The sequence below is a fragment of the Lepidochelys kempii genome, chromosome 9 (assembly GCF_965140265.1).
Source record: "Lepidochelys kempii isolate rLepKem1 chromosome 9, rLepKem1.hap2, whole genome shotgun sequence".
NCBI lineage: Eukaryota > Metazoa > Chordata > Testudines > Cheloniidae > Lepidochelys > Lepidochelys kempii.
In genome coordinates this window covers 64,698,924-64,719,711 of record NC_133264.1, presented here as the reverse complement: position 1 = coordinate 64,719,711, position 20,788 = coordinate 64,698,924, and the positions used below count along the sequence as shown (strand labels likewise).

Sequence of the window (20,788 nt, the reverse complement as noted above, 5' to 3'; positions counted from 1 at the left end):
ATGTGCCTCGGGGAGTGGGCAAGGCTGGAGTGCTCTGGTGCTTCCAATTGACCTATCTTGTTACCAGCTGGGAGTTAGAACAGCCCCAAGGCTGCTGTAATTTACAACAAACCTGGTTCCTGACAGCCCTGGAGCCTGGAAGAATGCGGAAGTGATTGTCGGTTGGCCCTGGCCCCTTTATGAGGAAGAAGTTTGTGCAGTTGTGACTGGTTAGTCAAATGCCTCCCAACTGGGCTTAAAAGAGGGCAGCCTGGCTGTAGGGAAGGAGATAGGAAGAGCTGGAGTGAGCGGCCTGTGAAAGAGACAGGAAGCAGTAGGGGAGAACTGACAGAGGTAGAGAGGAGCAGTGGCAAGTGTTACTGGGAGAGAGCTACAGGAGATCTGGGAGACAGAACTACAGGTGAAGAGAGCTGGCCCAGAGAGCTGTGGAGGAGTACCGGCCCAGATTCTTCCTGCAGAGGCCCCTGGGCGGAGCTTGGTCAGGGCAAGCTGAGCCCAAATCGAGAGGTTTGATGCTGTAGGGCGGATCCCAGGAGAAGGGGAGAGAGGCAGAGAGGGCTGAGTGGAGCCCTGCAGGGAGCTCTCTTGTGGGAGAATAGACTTGGCTGTGATTGCACAGTCGTAGGACAGAATGACCTGGTGGTTGGCCTGGCGAGTGGGGCCCTGGAACAAGGGCAAAGGAACTGGGAACAGGCTGGACTCTCAGGTGGGTGACCTGGAAGTGATGGCCCTGGAAGGGGGAATGGGAAAACTGCTGTATTTGTACCTGCTGTGCTTTGGGGTTTGGGGACAATGGTTTTGTCAGGATTACTGTACAGGCACACGTTATGCCCAGAGGTGGGCCTTTGAATTGGACATTGAGAAAGACGATATTCCTAGCTATGGGCAAATGGAAGGGAAACTGAGGCAGGTGTACTGGCTGTGTGCAGGCCTATGAAGCCACTGTTAGTGCAGGCCCTTTTCTGACCACAGCTTAGCTGGATCTGAGGCTCAGAACTTTGGTTCAAAAAAGCATCCGAAGCACCTTACATTGCATCATCCACTCCATCCATCCACAACAGCAGCAGAGCAATTCTCTTTAGTGTCCTGGTAGAAATGGGCCCAAATCAAAGCTCTAGATTCAAACCCCTTGCTGCATTTATAAGTACTAGAAATCCAAAATGGACTTGAACTTTGCAGCGTGGATCCAGGGGCTCTCCCTGGCGATACAAGTTAATCGTGTGCTCATGGGTTTGCAAATCATGCTCTACGTGGTCATATTTTGGAAATAAAATTATATAACTACTAGGGCTGTCAAGCGATTAAAAAAATTAATTGTGATTAATTGCACTGTTAAACAATAATAGAATACCATTTATTTAAATACGTTTGGATGTTTTCTACATTTTCAAATATATTGATTTCAGTTACAACACGGAATACCAAGTGTACAGTGCTCACTTTATATTTATTTTTGATTACAAGTACTTGCACTGTAAAAACACAAAATAAATAGTATTTTTCAATTCACCTCATACAAGTACTGTCGTGCAATCTCTTTATCATGAAAGTTGAATTTACAAATGTAGAATTATGTTAAAAAAAAACTGCATTCAAAAATAAAACAATGTAAAACTTTAGCACCTACACGTCCACTCAGACCTACTTCTTGTTCAGCCAGTCACTCAGACAAACAAGTTTGTTTACATTTGCAGGAGATAATGCTGCCCGCTTCTCGTTTACAATGTCACCTGAAAGTGAGAACAGGAGTTCCCCTGGCACTGTTGTAGCTGGCATCACAAGATATTTATGTGCCAGATACGCTAAAGATTAATATATCCCTTCATGCTTCAGCCACCATTCCAGGGGACATGCGTCCATGCTGATAACGGGTTCTGCTCGATAACAATCCAAAGCAGTGTGGACCGATGCGTGTTCATTTTCATTATCTGAGTCAGGTGCCAAAAGCAGAAGGTTGATTTTCCTTCTTGGTGGTTCAGGTTCTGTAGTTTCCTCATCGGAGTGTTGCTCTTTTAAGACTTTTGAAAGCATGCTCCACACCTCATCCCTCTCAGATTTTGGAAGGCACTTCAGATTCTTAAACCTTGGGTCGAGTCCTGTAGCTATCTTTCGAAATCTCACATTGGTACCTTCTTTGCGTTTTGTCAAATCTGCAGTGAAAGTGTTCTTAAAATGAACATGTGCTGGGTCATCATCTCTAGAGACTGCTATAACATGAAATAAATGGCAGAATGCGGGTAAAACAGCACAGGGGACATATAATTCTCCTCCAAGGAGTTCAGTCACAAATTTAATTAATGCATTTTTTTTTAACGAGTGTCATCAGCATGGAAGCATGTCCTCTGGAATGGTAGCCAAAGCATGAAGTGGCAAACAAATGTTTAGCATATCTGGCACGTAAATACCTTGTAATGCCAGCTTACAAAGTGCCATGCAAATGCCTGTTCTCACTTTCAGGTGACATTGTAAATAAGAAGAGGGCAGCATTATCTCCTGTAAATGTAAACACACTTGTTTGTCTTAGCGATTGGCTGAACAAGAAGTAGGACTGAGCGGACTTTGTTTTATTTTTGAGTGCAATTATGTAACAAAAAAAAAATCTACATTTGTAAGTCGCACTTTCACTACACCGAGATTGCACTACAGTACTTGTATGAGGTGAATTGAATAATGCTATTTTTCTGTTTATTTTTTACAGTGTAAATATTTGTAATCAAGAATAATATACACTTTGATTTCAATTACAACACAGAATACAATATATATGAAAATGTAGAAAAACATCCAAAATATTTAATAAATTTCAATTGGTATTCTATTGTTTAACAGTGCAGTTAAAACTGTGATCAATCATGATTAATTTTTTTAATCATGATTAATTTTTTTGATTTAATTGTGTCAGTTAACTGTGATTAATCCACAACCCTAATAACTACATACTTACCACATATGGAATAGTTTGCAGCCTAGAAGCTATAACATTTGCGTGACTTTTGCCCTAGTATGGAAGGCCTCCAAAATGACCCCAAAAGCTGGCTAAGTCTAGCTGACAGCCTTTCACATATGGAAATCTCAGTTCGTTACTCTAAAATGCTGCTTGGCTACGCACATTTCAACATGCCCAAGACTTCGCCAGTTTAACATCATTAGCACTGGATGCCTGTGAGCCACATGTGATGTCCGTTTCACTTGATGTGAAAATCACTTCTGTTTTCCCTCTTGCAGAATGCTCCACTCTAACGATAGCATGAGGATGCTCTAAATAGTCCTTTTTTAAAAAAGGATACATCTTTATTTTGTCTAATGCCTTTCCTGTGGTGCAAACTATATCCCAGAGCACTTTGCGGGGCTCAGTAATTACAGAGATACATAATAATGAAAGGAGAGATGCTAATGGCAAGGGAGAAAAGCCCTGATCCAAAAATAGACTAAAATTGTTTTAAGCCACTGTTACAAGCAGCCCTCTTATAGGTGGGGCCATGGCCTATTAATTTGGAGGGAGAAGAGTCAGAAGTGATTTGCTGGAGAAACAGGCAATAATGAAGGTTCAGAGCAGGCCAGTGGAGAACTCCCCTTCCCTTCTCCCTCCTATAAGGGCAAGGAAGGCAACACATTCCATACAGATACAAAGGCAGACTTTTTTGCACATGGGAAGCATTAACCTGTGAAACTCACTGCTGCAGGGTATTATAAAACTAATTCAGTAAGATTCTAAAACACAATTTATGATGCACAGGAGTAACATTTGCAGTTCCACTAGCTGTTCTGAAGTTCCATGCTTACCAGTCCTCATGCTTTAAGGCTTAGTCCTGCTGCCACTGAAGTCAATGACAAAAAGCCCATCAAAGTCAATGGTACACAGCAGAGTCTAGTCCTTGGTGTAAAGGCTGGTCAAAAGTTGTCCAGAAGGAATTTTTCTTCCCACATACAGCATTGCACAACTGAGCACATAGATACATTCAAATGGAGGGGGGAGGGTTGCCTTTATCTGAAACATCACGCAGAGGATACTGCCAGAGACAGGATCCGGTACCTCTACAGTTTGCCTGGTCTGTTGAGGCAGTTTCTACGTTCCAGTTATCAAAGAGTAGAGCTGGTTGTGCATTAGCAGCAAGACTAGCTGTTATAAAAAACCATCCTCCTTCCCCTTCTCCTGGCTCAAGAATCATTCACAACTCGATCTTGATTCCATTGTTCGGAAGCAGCCACAAAATGCTCAGGCTGCAAGTTGTTATTAATTAACGTCACAGCGTTGTGGGGCAGAAGAGACCCCCCAGATCACCCGGCTGACCTCCTGTATTACCCAGGCCACCAGCACCCACGCACTACATCCCACAACCAAAATTAGACCAAAAGTGTTGCAGCCCATGGGAGAGTAAACTATGACATGTCCCAGGCAGAGAACAGGAGGGATTGAAGTACACCAGTGCCTGAGCCCTGGTGAAGTGATGAAGTGAGATATGCCCAGATAATCCTGGCAAGTGACCTGCACTCACATGCTGCACGGGAAGGTGAAAACCCTCAAGGGCACTGCCAATCTTACCTGGGGAGAAATTCTTTCCCACCCCCCACATATGGTGACCAGTTAGACTAGGGGTGGGCAAACTACATCCCGCGAGCTCCCGCTGGGGAGCGGCCTAGGCCCCGCTCCAGCTGGGGCGTTGGGTTGGGGGCCTCAGGCCGGGGTGCATGGTCAGGGCCGCATCACATGGCTCCCGGAGGCCACAGCATGGCCCCAATCCAGCTCCTACGCGTTCCAATGGCCCCCTCTGGTGCTCCAATGGGACAGTGTGAAGACACCTAGCTGCGCCTCCACATAGGAGCCGGAGAAGGTACATGCCACTGCTTCCGGGAGCTGCTTGAGGTAAGCGCTGCTCAGAGCCTGCACCCCTGAGCCTCTCCCCATGCCCCAACTCCCTGCCCAAGCCCTGATCCCCCTCCCACTCTCCAAACCCCTCAATTCCAGCCCAGAGCACCCTTCTGCACCCCAAACCTCTCATCCCCAGCCTCACCCCAGAGTCCACACCCCTAGTGGGAACCTGCACCCCTTCTCACACCCCTGCCCCAACCCTGATCCCCCTCCCACCCTCTGAACCCCTTGGTCCCAGCCCAGAGCACCATCCTACACCCCAAACTTTTCATCCCCAACTCCACCCCAGAGCTCACACCCCCAACCAGAGCCCTCACCCCCTCCCGCACCCCAACGCAAATTTTGTGACCATTTATGGCCCACCATACAATTTCTATTCCCCGATGTGGTCCTTGGGCCAAAAAGTTTGCCCACCCCTGAGTTAGACCTATAGCTCGTGAGCAAGAACCAGCCAGCCAAGCAGTTGTTAGTTATGTTTTGCTGTTTTCGTAAGCATGCTGTGATGTCTGGTACTTCAAATAAACTGGCATGGTCCCCACCTTGAAGATTCTGTCTGTCTGATATTTGTATGGCCCCTATCACCGGCGTATCCGAATTTTACAGTTTCAGATGAGAGGCAAACCAACTGAGCTGAAGAGCACAGAGAGGGCTTGCGGTAATTCACTGTGTTCTGCTGAGCAATGGCCGACACACAGCTTCACTGAACAATTATTTTTCTGTACAGTTTTGTTTAAAAATATCTCTGAAAAATGGGTGAAAATCTGTACGACTCCATTGACCTCACACCTTGCGGGCATCATGGCACAAGAGAGTCTTAAGGAGGGATCTGAATGCGGAGGCGGGCGTGGGGGAACAGGGGAGTGGGCTAGGGAAACTAGCTGGAGGAGGGTATTCCCTACAGCAATGGAGGAAGGATGGCCTAATGGAAAGGGCACTGGAGTAAGACTTAGGTTCAATTCCTGGCTCTGGTCTACTGGGTGATCTTGGGCAAGTTGTTCCTGCCCCGTGCCTCAGCTTTCGCATGTGTAAACTGAGGACAATGATACCATCTTTGTAAAGTGCTTTAAGATCTACTGGTAAAAAACACTATAGAAGAGGTAGGTATTATATTATTACTGTTAGCAAGCTGTTTGCCTTGGCTGTATGGTCTTCATGGCGTGGGACCGGTTACCTGACTCCCACAGCATTATTTCTGCTCCCTGGGTAGGTGACTGAATAACAAACAGGGATTGCTGAATGACAGAGTTAATTCTGGTTATAATGACTTTTCATAGGAATAACCATTAGTACTCCAATGCCCAGAAGGCTTGGGATTTTTGGCCATGTCCTCAGATCCCCGGGCCCTCACAAATCATGAGCGATCTGACCCGAGGAGTCACGCTGAGCTGGATCTGCCACGTCTGCCGCAAACAGAGTTGTCAAACTAGTTACCCCAGTCTACTGACAAGAGTGAAAAAGGCTTTACCTTGGGACGTAGAACCCGAGCAATGGCTAGCATCCACGTCCCAGCAGGACAGCTCCTCAGTGTGTCTTCCGGGGAGAGCCCAGTGACAAAGGAAAGGAAGATAAATACCAAAGGTGGACCAGGTTCCTTGCACTCTATTCCTATGGCCCCACAGACAGTCCAGCCGCCTTCATCCTCGCTGAGATAACATCCCGCTTCTCCATCAACTAGGCATTGCTCCTCAGCCCAGGGCATGTTTTCTAACCTATGTCTGGGCAGCACCCAGCTAGCACAACAGGAGCCCAACCTTGACTGGAACCTCTAGGCAGTACCTCAGTGCAAATAATACATAATCGTAATATTAAACCCAGGTCACTACCCCAGGGGCTCTGCTTCCAGCCCACATTCCCATCTCCGCTTCTAAAGGGTCCAGCCACTGCCCCTGGCTGTTCTGGGTGACTCCCCAGCACCATTTGCCACGTACCTCGCAGTAAGCTGTCCATTTCTATCGAAGTGAAAGCACAAGAGTGGGAGTGAGAGGATGGCTTCCCCTCTGCCTGGCTAATGTTACTTCCTGTAGATATGACACTTTGGTCAATTGTATTCTTACAAATGTGGGACAGCTGCATTTGCACATACAAAGTGTCAAACCCCAGAGCTCAGTGAGGCTGCGTGGTGTGGCTCAGATATGGTGTGATACCAGGTTGGCGGGGAGGAGGAGAGAAGAGGAGCCTCCAAGGGTCGTCTGGGCAGTGGTAGCTCATGGGATCTCTAAGGTAGGGCCCAAAGAGACGGGGCTGGTCTTTTCTCCCTTCAGATAAGGGGGATGGAAGTGGCTCTGTGTGATTCTCTGATGGACCCAACTGTGTGTGTGCTTGGCCTGTCACATGTGCTATCCACCAGGTGCTTCATGCTTCTTGTGTCTGAATTTAGCACACCGCTATGCAATGCATTCTGGGCTGTCTGGAGGCACACCACAGGGAGGCGCTGGAAATCCAAACCCAAGAAACAGCAGGGAGGGCACCCTGAGCTCATGGTTCTCATGCCTCCTGGCTCCACTCCTCTCAAGCAGTGGAGCCCTACAGATAGATCTGTGCATGTACATTGCACCCTGGGTCCCTGGCCGCCACGAACCAATGAGATCTGTGCTTAATCTGTCATTGTTTGGAGGAGAGAAGGAGGGGTCCCCAAGTCCTGAGGCTTCCTGGGGAATTCCCCTGGAGCCCTACAGCAGAGAGAGAGCGAGATGAGCCCCTCCTTCCCCCAAACTTCCGCAATCCGTGTCCATCTTTCTGTCCTCTCACTCCACTTCCTTGCATCTGTTCATCCTACAGCAGGAAAATCTCCTCCCCCCAGCTCTGTGGTGAAAAAGAATGGGAACCTGACCCCCCAGCTGTATTCTCTCTGGCGGGGACCCTCTGCTGTTACAGTCTCTGATGTAAAGAACAACTCCGGGTGTAAAAGTGTGTCCCAATGAGGCCACTATAGCTGGCCATCAGTGTAGCCTTGGGGAAGAGGAGAGGTTGAATGATAGCTGGAGCCTGGGACAGAGGAGCACTGTACAGTAGTCAACACAGCAACTAAAGGGTTACTTCTTTTGAGATATATGCAAAAGTAGGAATGTGGGGTCCATGGCAATGGCTGGGTTCCTCTTGCCTAGCAGGGCCAGGGGAAAAAAAGCAAACGATGGTAGACCAGGATGCTGTTCTTAACTGTAGCTGAAATCAGGTGTGGAATTTGGCCCAATATATTGCTTCAACTAATGTTCTAGTCTGCATCTGCGTACAATTAGTGTAGAGATAGAGCTAAGCAGAAGAGCCGTTTCAAAGAGGCTGATCACAGGAAAATGTGGCAGCTGCTCAAATGCTGAGCCTGCTTTTTGGATTCCGGGTTCCTGGCAATCTAAGTTTGTTTCTAAGTTTAATAGACACTAAGCTTTTGTTCAGGAATCCCAGAGGGATCCTGCAGCACACAGCTGTGCCAGTGTCCTGCTTTGTGATGTCATCGACTGCCCCTCCTCCCCGATCATCTCGTCCCTGTGCTGAAAGTAAGACACACGAGCTGAGCTACAGCCCTCAGCCCCCCTTAGAGGAACCTGCCCAGCTCACTCATCTGTGCCACTGTGGGGATTTGCATAGCCCAGCCATCAAGGCAGTCAAACATGCTGCTTTAACTGGAGCCAGGTTTGCTCTCAATGAGCGCTGACTCTCTGGAAGATACTGGAGATGCCCCCAGGGGCAGGGGCAAGGGCCAAGTTCTCAAATGGATCCACTCAGGGATTCCTGCTCTGCTGGGGCTTGGCTCCTGGCACAAACACAAGGTCTGAGCACAGAACAAAGGCAGAGTGGAGCTGGGCTCCCTGGAGTGTAGCAGGAAATGGGAGGTTTGGAGAGCAGGGCTGGCTGGGTTTACACTGGGGATTGGGGCTGGAGCAGGCAGAGTAGAGAGAAGCCCTGATTCTAGTTGCTCCATTCCTATGCTCAGTGCTGGAATGGGGAAGGGGAAGGACCATGCCATATTCTGGGGTCATTTGGGGCCCTCTCTGGCCCCTGGTGTAATTTAGAGCAACCTCGGCGGTCCTGGGCGGCGAGGGGCTACATATAGCTACTCTGCCAGTTTAACCTCAGATGGGTAATTCCCATTGCTAGCCCCACTTATGACTCCAACACATGGTGCCATGTCACTAGTTTGCTGAGTGAGTCCAGGCGATGACCAGCAATGGAGCAGGGAAAGGAAGCGGCAAGAGATGGTCTGAAGGAACTCCCCAGTGTGAATGTCCAGGATGGGGTGGGGGTTCTTTAGCAAGGGATGGATTCAGAGATAAAACAATGATGACAGCGGAGTTCAGAACTCTGAGAAGTCCGGGGTTAACACAGGCCATTTCAGGAGGCAGCTGTGCCTGGATCTCCTCACTGGAATCAGTCACTCCCCGGTGGGGTTCAGTTTTATGTCTCTAGCCTACCTAGCGCTCAGTCCTGAGATCAACTGTCTGTGTCTCTGGCTGTACAGTTTGATTTCACTTGGTGGGGAGCACCCACTTCAGGCTCGCAGCTGAACAAGCAGTTTTTACAAGAAATGATCTTTGCACTTCAGAGCCTTAACTGAATGAAATAAAATACAGTGACCAAAAAACTAAGGGGAAGGCGAACACAGTATCATCTTTGCCCTGTCAACCCCCAGTGACGCCCAGCCCTGAGGTACCGCCGCACCCAGCGACTCGCCCAGCCCTGAGGTATAAATGCCTCCCCTCTGCTAGATCACAGCGCTTTAGCACACTCCTTTAGCAAGGAAGCGGGATTTCATCATGTCTAGGCAGCAGATCACCTGGGACCCCACTCATCAAATCACAATAGTGTTCAAATTATGCTGAGATTCAGCTGCACGTCTTGTAACTTAGACAGAAACCCCTTATTGAGAGCTGGAGCCCCTGCCCACTCGCTAGCAGAAACAGGTGCCATTTTGGCATGATGGACAGAAGCAGCCACCCTTTCCTGTCCATCATTCAGCTCGGTTGGCTCCCTCCCTCCCCTTGCTGGAGTAGCTCAGGTGGACCTGGCCAGCCAGAGAAGGAGAAAGCCATTAGCCATACTAAACTGGACACTGGGTGCCAGGCTTCCTCCTTCCCTGCAGTGTGCTGCAGCCCGTTGGCTGGTAAGTCAGCAGGGCAGGCCTGCGCAGACGAGACGGATGAAGGGAGGGCAAGGTGGGAGGTGCAAGGCTGATAACTGGGGAAGGAGAGGCAGGAGGCTTGGGGAGAGAGACAACCAGAAACAGGGGGTGATGGAGACAAGAAACAAGGGGCACCCTTCCCATATGGACTCTCCCCTGCTGCGTCCCCGCTCTGCATCTCTCCCTTCCCCACTCACCCTGCCCAGCAGATGCTCTGGACTCGGCAGTGTCTCTGCTGCCCTGCAGGTGGTGCTGTATGAAGCTGAGATGCTCCAGCTCAGTTCTGTTGTGTACATTGGGCGGGTAGTGAGGGCAGCCACATCTAGGCATGCTTTGCCCACCTTGACTTTCTAGCCATGGATCTCAAAGCCCTTTACCCATAAATGACAACACCTGCAAGGTGGGTGCATGCCATTATCACTATTGTGCCACGTGGGACACTGAGTCGTGGCAAAAGGAAGTGACTGGCCTGAGGTTACACAGTAATTCAGTGGTAGACCTGGGAGTGGAACCAGGAGTCCCGACTTCCACCATCTTGTTCTGTCTCCTTGGCCCCTGACCCCTTTGTGTACACCAGTGACCATGTTATCAGCCTGGGAGGACATCAGGGCCCTGTCACCCGCTGTGTGAACCTCATGGGGACTCTAAGCCTTGGTGAGCCCCCGGACCAATCCTGACCCCATGTGAATTGCTGCTATTGATACCTGGGGAACTCATTGCCACAAGGCATTCCTGAGGCACAGCGCCGAGTAGGATCCCAATAAGTATGAGACATTTAGGTGAATAATAATATTTGCAGTTCCACAAGCTAAAATGGACATGTATAAAGGTCATGCACCCTCCTGCTTCAGGACTAGCTGCCTAGGAAGAAACTTCCCTTTTGGGCATGGTCCTGCCCGATTGGCCATTGCAGCATCCTTGGAAGGAGCTGGCACTGTCCACTGTGAGAGGCAGAATCCTGGACTCGATGGGCTACTGGGTTTCCCTGATTTGGCAGTTCCTACAGTCCTGTATTCTGACCCTGTGTGTGACTTCCCCCTACCCCTGCCCTCCCCAAGTCCTAACCCTATGGACTCTGACCCCTTGTAGACTCTGGCCTTGGGTGCAGGCCCTGGATGGGCTCTCACCTGGGTGATCTCTAGGTGTCTTCTAACCCTCCATGGTCTATGAGATTCCCCTGTGTAGCCCATGAGACTTCCAGACACTTTCCAATCCTGTATCTCATGTTGCTCCATGTCACACTGTGCAGTCACCCTTCACAGTCACTCCACCTGTCTGGCACATTGGTTATGAACTGATGATGGCCTTCACACCCGCTCCTCCTCCCTTCTGGATACCACACCCCTTGCTAAGCATTGCTCCCAAGCATGGCATGTCCTTCTCTACTTACTCCATGTGGCACATGCTGGACACTCCCCTCCCAGTCTCAGTGCAATGCACAGCAGCCGCCTTCTCAACCCTCATCACCGCCCCTCCACACACCCAAAAGGGTCCAATGGGTCTCCAGAGACTTACTGATGATCTTCTGTCACTCCTCCATGCGCCTGCCCCAGAGATGGCTCTCTTCACTGAGGGTGGCTTCCCAGTAGCATTCAGACTCCGGAGCAGCCAGTGGACAGCTGGTTTGAAATGCAGGGGTGGTCTGCAAGTGATAGGAATGGCAGCAGGCGACTCATTCTCACAGAGAGCTGAGAGGGAGGAAGGAAGGCCACTGAGAGCTAACCCCACCCTTTCAGTTCCCTTTTTTGGTTTCTGACTTAAGCCAGTAGCTTTGTTTCCTCTTGATCCCTCAGGCAGCCTCCAACAGTGCCACCCTGAGTCCTATGCAGAGAGGGCACTAGGGCCAAGCAGTGGGGTTGGCCTGTGAGTGGCAAGAGGTGTGTCTGCAGAAAGGCAGGGTGGGACAATGGGCAGGGGCACAGCAATGGAAGGAGATTGCACAGGGCATAGGCAGGATGAGAGAGGACAGATGGAGCGACAAATGGACAGACGTCAAACAGACAATAAAAGGGAGATCAGACGGAGAGACAGGACAGGCAGGCAAGACAGAAGAGGACAGGCAGAGGAACAGGACAAGAGAGAACAGGACAAGAAAGATGAGCAATGTGGAGCAGTTGGGTGGAGACAGTAAGGCTATGTCTACACTGCAATAAAATACACCTGGCTGGCCCAGGTCATGTGACTTGGGCTCGTGTGGCTGAAAAATTGCAGTGTAGACATTTGGGTTCAGGGGCAGGGTCCCAGAACCCGGGCTCCAGCCCAAGCCTGAACGTCTACACTGTAATTTTGTCTGACCTGGGCCAGACACAGGAGTTTTATTGCAGTGTAGACATACCCTTGGAGCTCCCTCCCCATGTGGGACAAAGGGAGGTGTGGGGGGAGAGGGGCAGAGCCAGCCCCTCCCCAAGCAGGGCAACGGGTACTGTGGGGTGCAGAGGAGCACAGACAGCCCCTACTAACATGCCATTTTTAACTGGAGCTGTCTCTGGAGTTGGAGGCAGAGACATAGAGAGACACTTCCTCCTACTGAGTCATTAGCTAAGGGTGATTTTTTGCTGTTGATAAAAATGGTAACATAAGAGGAAATAAACTTCTGCATTTTTGCTGCCTTGGCAGTATTATGAATTTCTTTGTCATTTAAACAACAAGGAGTCCGGTGGCACCTTAAAGACTAAGGGTACGTCTACAGTATGAAATTATTTCAAAATTATTCTATTTGAATTTTCGGAAGCTATTTTATACATTCAGTCTTCTGTGTCCCCACTAAAGTGCATGAATTCGGCAGATTGCGTCCACAGTACCATGGCTAGCATCGAATGTCGGAGCAGTGCACTGTGGGTAGCTATCCCACAGTTCCTGTTGGATCATATTAAAGAAGTTCTGTATTAAAATCACAAATGAGTTTGATTCATAGAATCATAGAATATCAGGATTGGAAGGGACCTCAGGAGGTCATCTAGTCCAACCCCCTGCTCAAAGCAGGACCAATCCCCAATTTTTGCCCCATACCCCTAAATGGCCCCCTCAAGGATTGAACTCACAACCCTGGGTTTAGCAGGCCAAAGCTCAAACCACTGAGCTATCCGTCTCCCCACGGACGGGGTTCGAACCCGCGATCTTCGGTTTACGAGACCGACGCCTTACCACTTGGCCACTGCGCCTGACGGGCTGAATGATTCCCCATAGTTTAAATTCCAGGGTATTACTAATTCAGAGGTCTCTTGGTTTTTGGTTCTGTTTCTCTCCCTCTATGTGTGAAACTTGCAAGCTGCTAATTGCGTTAGTACATTCTAAGACAGAGTCTGTTCTCAAAGCAATTCACACAGAGAGAGACTGAAAGCAATACTCTGTAACAACAGAAACAGGACCCAGAGACTCCCTGCCCTTTTGTTGTGTTAACAATTGTGATTAAAATAGAGATAGAGGATGTATGTGGATGGATGCTTGGTGTGGATAATAACTGAATGATCAGGGAGGTGCCAGCCTAAGAATGCAGTGTCCATTGGCTGAAGAAGGCGTCAAGTGGAAATAACCAGAGGACCCCCGGAGGGCAGACTGGAATCCACCCAACAGCCTCAAGAATGGGAGAATCAAAGAACAAGATAACATCTGGCAGCGCGGAGCCATCAGGAATGTGCTATCTGCTGATTGATTCAGCAACAGCATGATGAAGCAATTCCCATAGACTGGTATAGGAAGAAATTCCTATAAAAATAGACTCTAGAAAGTGAGAACTTTGGGGTCTGATTCTGCAAACCAACTTCCAGGAGCATCAGATGAGCATCTGACAAGGCCCTGCTCCCTCCTCGTGTCCAGGCCACCTGGCCAGTGGCTTGGCATGAGCAACTCTAAGGCTGGTAACTATGATAACAACCTTGTATAACCTGTGTGTGTGTGTTTGTATGAATGAATGTGTGAATAAATATGAGATTGAATGGAATGTTATAGCTATAACTAACTGCTTACTATGATTCTTTCTGTATACACAATAGATGTGGTATTTTGCCTTTTTCCCTTTAATAAGATCCTGCTGGTTTTTATCTTATTGGTATAACATTTTGGTGGACAATTGCGAAAGGGGGAATATTGGTAAAAAACCTCAGTTATTGTAAATATTGGTGTGTACACCGCCAACTCTACTGAGCTAGGCATTTCTATTAGGTTAACCAGACCTGCTGGCCTCCAGGAGGGTAGCAGGGGAAAAACGCATAGATTAAGCTATGATTTCAGACTCTAGGCTATGTCACTTGCTAAGTAATACTAGGAGTGACAAAGAGATTGAAATATCCATGTTAAGATGTTTAAAAGAAAACAGGATAAGCCAGTACCAGAGGGAGGAATGGAGTCAGAAGGAACTCCAACCTCACCTTTTGTTTAAAAAAAAAAAATTACACCTTTTAAACAAATCCTTCAAAAATTTGGGCACAGTCCTTGGACTAAACAAGCCCTAGCTGATGTCTGCACTATTTCGGACCTAGAGGATAGATTGGCTCAGTATATCCTCATATACAAACCTTCTAGTGCTGCCAAAAGAGATGTGGCAGCAATTTTGTTGTTGTGGGAGGCATGTAAGGATTCTTCCCTCTGCTTGTCTTCATGTGAAGAGGAAAAGGCACAAACGGAAAAGGGAGCAGACAATTGGAAGGTGCTGGCTACAAATACCCAAAGCCAGCTGAAAATAGTGAAAGAGGCACTCCAGGAATACAAAAAGAGTGAAAAAGTTAACTCTGCAGAGGCTGGAGGGACGCAGGTAAAAGGGGGGAGAAGGTCCTATGTACGGCACCCCCAGGCATAATTACAAAGAGAAAAGAGAGTAAAAAAGTTAACTCTGCAGAGGCTGGAGGGAATTAAGCTGCTAAACTTTGTGAAAATGTTAAAAAGGAAAAGTGTTAGAGGAAAAGCATTCTTGGTTTCTTTGCAGCCATTCTGAAGGAAAAATGAGCCCTTTTCCAAAGGAATGTCTGTAAATTAGCCAGGCAAAAATAAACTATCTGATTAAAATAATTTGACTGGACAATTTAGTCAAATTTGCTAAAAGAACATAAGAGGGTTCTATGGGAACTTAGCTGCCTCAAACGTATCAAGGGAATGTAAGATGTAAAAAAACAGCAGTGTGGAAGGGATGTTAAGGAAAAGAAAATGTGTATGTATCTATCTGTGTGTATGTAAATATGTAAAGTTCTAAGGACCAATTGGTTTTGTTTTTGTTTTAAATAATGCCACTAAAAATCCATTTGACTCTTTAATTCAAAGTTGCAAAACTGACAGACCCTTTTTGCTAGACACAGGTAATTAGTGTTGTTTGGCTTTGGGATTTGACATTTAACCCTTAAAAGGTAACTCAATGCTTTACAAAATTTAAAATGTTTTTAAGTTGTGGCTGCAGCAGGGCAGTCAAAATCAGGAAAAAAAAATTCTGGATTATTTTTGTTTGTTTGTTTTTGTAACAAAATAGCAGATGAGAGCTGTAGAAAAAAAAATAAATTAAAAAAGACAGTGCCCCTCTGAAGCAACAATAGGGGTGAGGTGCACAAAACAAAAAGACAGGTAAGTGAGCTGTAGCTCACGAAAGCTCATGCTCAAATAAATTGGTTAGTCTCTAAGGTGCCACAAGTCCTCCTTTTCTTAAAACAAAAAGAAGCAATGTGAGAAACACTGAGCCTTAAAATGGCTCTGAGTAATCAGACTGTCACTTTGATAAAGGTGCATGAAAACTCTGTAAGCAAAAAAAAAAGAAATAGTTACACCTTATGTAAAAAAATGGATATGGATAAAAGAAAAGGAGGACTTGTGGCACCTTAGAGACTAACCAATTTATTTGAGCATAAGCTTTTGTGAGCTACAGCTCACCTCATCGGATGCTGTAGCTCACGAAAGCTCATGCTCAAATAAATTGGTTAGTCTCTAAGGTGCCACAAGTACTCCTTTTCTTTTTGCGAATACAGACTAACACGGCTGTTACTCTGAAACCTGTCGATATGGATAATGTTATAGAAGTTAAACTATGGAAGGAATGTGCATTTGCCCCAGAACATGTGTAGGGTACATTGTAGAAGGGGCAAAAGAAATGCAAACATACCATGCTACTTAATTAAAATGCTATTAGGGCTCCAAAGGGAGCCAGGATAGGTTGGGTTTTGTTTTTCAGATTGCTGTGTGTTTTGGAAGCAGAAGTTAAAAGTAATCAAAACTATGGTGAAAGTTGATTGTGTCCCTTTTAAGATAGAGTCTCTGAGCTGCTGATGGCTTTAAATTCAAAAGCAGGAAGCGTCTGTGAAAATGCAAATTATCTAAATGATAAAGGAAGGAAAGAACTAGCAGCACAAAGGAGCTGCAGATAAAGGACACACCTGGTCAGCAAACAAATTGTCTAAATAAAAGGCATGGGATAACAAGATATTTTTAAGAAATTTAATGATAATAAGTACCCCTGTAACAATGTATAGTGTGTATGATTTTTGGAAAAACCCTTTTAAGGTTGTATGGCAATGATGCTTCTCAGCTATTACCTGTAAATAAAACTTAAAGCTTAACACAGCAGGAAAAACATTATAAACTTGGTCTGCTGTATAAGAAGGGAAACTGAGGTACTCCACCTCAGGGATTTAATGACTAAACAGTGGGATAATTTCCCCATAACCCTTAAAAGATAGAAACCATTGAAACCTGGCCTGCCTATAGAACAAAAACAGGAAAATGTGGGGGTAATTCTTCTGTTTTGCCTGCAATCAGCAAGGGTATTTGTAAAAGAAATATTTTAAGCAATAATCTGCCACCCCAAAAGGGGTAGAAACATGTTCTTTTTGTCTTTCAGAAAATCAGGAAAAGCTGATGCCAGCTGAAGAGCAACGCAGTACCATGAATCGACTGTCACAATAAGAAATTGTGTTTTGTGTTCTATGTTTTGTCTTGTGTTTTGTCGTGTTGCTAGCACTGTTGTGTGTTTAAAAAAAAATACTAAAGACCTGCAGGTAATTAAAAATAAATTAAGCTCTCTGTCCCAGCTACAGGACAGCCTGATACAAAAACAAGTACATGCCAATGTAGACTTGGTCCAAATTGGTCTGGGTAACCTAAAAGGCTGATGGAATCTTTGGTAATGGCTTAATACTACCACATGGCTTATGCATAAGAAAAAAAAATTTTGAAATAGGAAACTACACAGCCATAGCTATGGGGTGCACTGAAATGCAGATACTTGCCCTAGCTACTTTGGAAGACAAAATGTTCTGGGTCATATTGGGAAATATTAAGGGTTTGATGCATTTGTTAAAACAAAGAAAGAGATCATTGTTTGACACTTATCAATATGAATGGATGCAATATGTTTCCAGTATTGTAAAACCAGACTTGTTAATGGGAGAAATTGTTGTCAAAATTGCACACCAACAGTCCCTGGAGGCAAAGGTATTGAAGGTTAACCCACTCCCCACATTACACATGGGATCCTTCTGGCTACCCTGGACCTCAAGCCAATGGGCTGAGGAGGGAGGGAAGCTATTGGACACTAGAGGTTGTACCGAATGGACTCCTCAAAAGTGGGTGTGCCTCACCTTGCCTGTTGCCCCAGAACCTTGTAGTAAAGGTACATCACTAGGATCATGTATGTGGGATGAATTGGAATCACGAACTCAAATTGCCTCACAGTACCTTCTCTTGAATAGGCTACATAGAAAGTGACACTGACGATTATAAATCTTAGTGTCAAAAGGGGGATTATGTTGGACCATATTAAAGAAGTTCTGTATTAAAATCACAAATGAGTTTGATTCCCCAGAGTTTAAATTCCAGGGTATGACTAATTCAGAGGTCTCTTGGTTTTTGGTTCTGTTTCTCTCCCTCTATGTGTGAAGCTTGCAAGCTGCTAATTGTGTTAGTACATTCTAAGACAGAGTCTGTTCTCAAAGCAATTCACAGAGAGAGAGACTCAAAGCAATACTCTGTAACAACAGAAACAGCACCCAGAGACTCCCCGCCCTTTTGTTGTATTAATAATTGTGATTAAAATAGAGATAGAGGATGTATGTGGATGGATGCTTGGTGTGGATAATAACTGAATGATCAGGGAGGTGCCAGCCTAAGAATCCAGTGTCCAACGGCTGAAGAAGGTGTCAAGTGGAAATAACCAGAGGACCCCTGGAGAGCAGACTGGAATCCACCCAACAGCCTCAAGAATGGGAGAATCAAAGAACAAGATAACATCTGGCAGCGCGGAGCCATCAGGAATGTGCTATCTGCTGATTGATTCAGCAACAGCATGATGAAGCACTTCCCATAGACTGGCATAGGAAGAAATTCCTATAAAAATAGACTCTAGAAAGTGAGAACTTTGGGGTCTGATTCTGCAAACCAACTTCCAGGAGCATCAGATGAGCATCTGACAAGGCCCTGCTCCCTCCTCGTGTCCAGGCCACCTGGCCAGTGGCTTGGCATGAGCAACTCTAAGGCTGGTAACTATGATAACAACCTTGCAGAACCTGGGTGTGTGTGTTTGTATGAATGAATGTGTGAATAAATATGAGATTGAATGGAATGTTATAGCTATAACTAACTGCTTACTATGATTCTTTCTGTATACACAATAAATGTGGTATTTTGCCTTTTTCCTTTTAATAAGATCCTGCTGGTTTTTATGTTACTGGTATAACATTCCCACAGTCCCCGTCGCCCATTGGAATGCTGGGTTAAGCTCCCAGTTCATGATGGGGCAAAAACATTCTCACAGGTGTTTCTGGGTGTGTGTCGTGAGGAAGCTATGGCAGACAATTGTTTTGTGCCTTTTTGGCGTGCAGACGCCATACTGCTTTCAGCAGACGGTGCACCGCTGCTCTCCGTGAATCCACCTCTCCAACTCAACTGTGCTCAGCCGTGAACCGAGCAGCACAGCTTCTGCCGCCAACTCTGCTCTCCCGCTATTGCTGCGCTTCGGAGCTTCTCCATGTTGTCTGTCCTGGGCTTCCACCTCCATGAAAGCCACAGAAGACAACCATTTTCAGCCGTTGTTTGGCTACCGTGAACCGAACAGCACAGCTTCCGCTGCCACTCTGCACTCCTACATTTCGCTCCCTTTTTCCAGGATTACCCATGCAGGCGCCATAGCCATGGAGCCCGATCAGATCTCCGCTGCAGTTTTGATCATTGTAAATACCGCACGCATTATCCAGCAGTATGTGCAATACCTGCATAACCGGGCGAGGAAGTGATGACAGTGCGATTACGTTAATGATGAGGACATGGACACAGACATTCCTAGAAGCACGGCATGTGGCGATTGGGAGATCATGGTGGTGCTGGGCCAGGTTCATGCTGTGGAACGCTGATTCTGGGCCCGGCAAACAAGCACAGACTGGTGGGACTGCATAGTGTTGCAGGTATGGGATGATTCCCAGTGGCTGAGAAACTTTCGTATGCGTGGGGCCACTTTCATGGAACTTTGTGCCTTGCTGTCCCCTGCCCTGAAGCGCAAAGACAACAAAATGAGAGCAGCCCTAACAGTTGAGAAGTGAGTGGCCATAGCCCTGTGGAAGCTTGCAATGCCCGATAGTCAGTCGGGAATCAGTTTGGAGTGGGCAAATCTACTGTGGGGGCTGCCGTGCTGCAAGTAGCCAATGCAGTCATTGACCAGCTGCTATCAAGGGTAGTGACTTTGGGAAATGTGCAGACCATTGTCGATGGCTTTAATGCGCTGGGGTTCCCTAACTGCGGCGGGGTGATAGATGGAACACATATCCCTATCTTGGCCCCGGAACACCGAAGCGGCCAGTACATAAACCACAAGGGGTACTTTTCCATGGTGCTGCAAGCACTGGTGGATCACAAGGGACATTTCATTGACATCAATGTGGGATGGCCAGGAAAGGTGCATGATGCTCATATCTTCAGGAACTATAGTCTGTTTGAACGGCTGCAGGAAGGGACTTACTTCCCAGACCAGAAAATTACTGATGCGGATTTTGAAATGCCTATAGTTATCCTCGGGGACCCAGCCTACCCCTTAATGCCATGGCTCATGAAGCCATACACAGGCACCCTGGACAGTAGTAAGGAGCAGTTCAACTATAGGCTGAGCAAGTGCAGAATGGTGGTAGAATGTGCGTTTGGACGTTTGAAAGCACGCTGGTGCAGTTTACTGACTTGTTATCAGCACAACTAATATTCCAATTGTAATTGCTGCTTGTTGTGTGCTCTACAATATCTGTGAGAGTAAGGGGGAGACATTTATGGCCGGGTGGGAGGTTGAGGCAACTTGCCTGGCAGCCAGTTTCGCATAGCCAGACAACAGGGCGATTAGAAGAGCGCAGCAGGGCGCGCTGCACATCAGAGAAGCTTTGAAAGCCAGTTTCATGACTGGCCAGGGTACTGTGTGAGAGTTGTGTTTGTTTCTCTTAAAGTTACCCACCCCCTATATATATATTAAAGGAAATAAAGTCACAATTGTTTAAAAACCGTTCTTTATAATTTGTTGCACAAAACATTGAGAAAAATCAGAAGCTAGGGGGTGGGAGGATTAGGGGGGTGGAGGAGGGAAGGACAATTCCACAAACCAAATCAAAATTTAGGATATGCCAGCTTTCTGCTGCTTGTGCAATCCTCTGGGGTTGACTGTGTGAGTCCCCGTAGCCTCCCCCGCCCGCCCGCCCGCCCCCACCCTCTCCCCTTCCGTGTTCTTGGGCATCTGGGTGAGGAGGCTATGGAACTTGGGGAGGAGGGAGGGCGGTTATTCAGGGGCTGCAGCGGCAGTCTGTGGTCTTGCTGCCTTTCCCGCATTAGATCCACCATACAGCGGAGCATGTCAGTTTGCTCCC

At 47.1% G+C, this 20,788-nt stretch overlaps 1 protein-coding gene and 1 non-coding gene across 5 annotated transcripts in view; both read right to left on the bottom strand.

Moving 5' to 3' along the window:
- Positions 1-11,582, bottom strand: part of BTK (Bruton tyrosine kinase) — a 29,506-nt gene extending 17,924 nt beyond the window's left edge. For 2 of the 4 annotated variants that reach the window (XM_073360790.1, XM_073360791.1), the window contains exon 1: positions 6,336-6,822. In XM_073360790.1, the coding sequence (XP_073216891.1) occupies positions 6,336-6,569 (234 nt within the window). In that variant the 5' untranslated portion in view covers positions 6,570-6,822. Of the gene's footprint in view, positions 1-6,335; positions 6,859-11,498 lie in introns of those variants that run through there. The other 2 variants (XM_073360792.1, XM_073360793.1) reach the window with 2 other exon arrangements.
- Positions 11,583-13,067: 1,485 nt separating this feature from the next.
- TRNAT-CGU (transfer RNA threonine (anticodon CGU)) lies at positions 13,068-13,143 on the bottom strand. The gene has a single exon. It is a non-coding gene; the product is annotated as a tRNA-Thr (tRNA).
- Between the last annotated feature and the right edge of the window lie 7,645 nt (positions 13,144-20,788).